The following is a 1,557-nucleotide window of genomic DNA, read 5'->3' as shown; positions in this document are numbered from 1 at the left end:
ACTACCAGAACCACCGCCACTTTTATCGCATTCTTCCCTCTTCCGCTTCTTGTTGGTAAAATCACCCCTTTCCTTCCTCTCATTCATCATCATCGTTCTTTTCCCCTGGCCTCTATTCGCACGAAGCAATTCAAGCTTAGAGTATCCAAAAGGATTCAAATGAGACAGTCCCTATTTTTACCAATCTACCATGCCTTAATAATACCAAAACAAGGACGGATTTGAACGCATTGCCAAATGCCAATTCTTCAAAACCACGTTGTACTAAAACAAAATTGTAATCATTGAAATCCATCAGAACTTCTAAAGCTACTACAAACCACAAAGTGAAAAAAAGATGAATCAATTATAAGAAGCAACATGAAATATACAAAAAAGAATCAAAATTTGGGGACCTTTGATGATCCCTCTTTTCACCCATGTATGATGTATCCTTCCTTAATAGACTATCAAAGAACATATTGCCAATACTTCAAACCACGTTCTATTAATATTGAACTCCCATCATCAAAAACCCAGTTGAAATTCCAAGTCAAAAGCAAAACACAAGTAAAAACATCATCTAATTATGAGGAGCAACAAGAAATATCCAGAAAAGGACTAAACTTGGGCACAATATATTCCTTTTGGTTTTTACTAGCTCGCTCTAGCTCGCAGTGCTAGCTAGTTGTCCTTCATTCTAGCTCGCTCTAGAACTCGACTATTTTCTTGGTTTTTACTTCTCTAGCTCTCTTCTCCACAGAGCCGTGAATAGTTCTTCTCTTTTCTTGTAATTGTTAGTGGGTTCAGCATTCATCAGTCGATTGATAGGTCTATTCATCATTATATAGACCGCTATACCACCATTTTACCATTGCGATAGCCACTATATCAGATGACGATCCTGAAAGCTGTTTCAGGTTTTGACCTCTGTAACAGCATAGGAAAAAATAATGAAGTGAAACCCTATAAGTATATTGGTCCTAAATCTTCAACAAACCCATGCCAATGTTCTTATTGCATTGAAAATTACGGGTTTGACCTTTTCCATAACAGCAGTACTTAAATTCTCTGAAGTGTTCGACGTTACCAATCACATATACAAATGCACAAATTCAATCCAAAAACCCAAAGCAACAAGAGTGTATTCAGCATCTCATTTAGTTAGGCAATAGCACTTTGAAGGAATGACATACATCCTTGACTTTGGATGCCAAACCAGATTGACAAAATATCTGGTATAACAAGCACAAGGATTGAATATTAGGAATTTGTTGTGGTAGCCAATCAAAATCACAAAGCAATGGAAGATTCGAAATCATAAAGAACCCACAGTAGCTGATTTCGAAAACTGATTTTAAATTATCATCATACAAAAACAGAGTTCTGCTTTATACCTTGGATCCTGCTTGAATCTAAAACAATGTTTCCAACGTATACTACTTTCCCATCGGGTTCCATGCCATTTGGTAAAGATAACAATTCCACGATCATGCATCAAAATCAAAATTACCTTCCCCGAGTCCAAGTTCTTGCAAGACTTGGCATCGATGATAGTCCACCATGTGATCTACACCA

The 1,557-nt window shown here is 37.0% G+C and overlaps 1 protein-coding gene across 1 annotated transcript in view; it reads right to left on the bottom strand.

Annotated features, from left to right (window-relative positions):
- Nucleotides 1-79: 79 nt before the first annotated feature.
- The window catches only part of LOC112528509, a 3,219-nt gene continuing 1,741 nt past the window's right edge, over nucleotides 80-1,557 (bottom strand). The window contains exons 2-3 of the mRNA XM_025139539.1: nucleotides 206-312; nucleotides 80-112 (exon numbers count right to left, since the gene is read on the bottom strand). Coding sequence (XP_024995307.1) covers nucleotides 80-112; nucleotides 206-312 — 140 coding nt within the window. The remainder of the gene's footprint in view (nucleotides 113-205; nucleotides 313-1,557) is intronic.

This window comes from Cynara cardunculus (genome assembly GCF_001531365.2).
Source record: "Cynara cardunculus var. scolymus isolate 2C chromosome LG 15, CcrdV1, whole genome shotgun sequence".
Lineage (NCBI taxonomy): Eukaryota > Viridiplantae > Streptophyta > Magnoliopsida > Asterales > Asteraceae > Cynara > Cynara cardunculus.
Note: the sequence above shows the minus strand (reverse complement) of the source record. Positions and strands in the feature narration are given on the sequence as shown.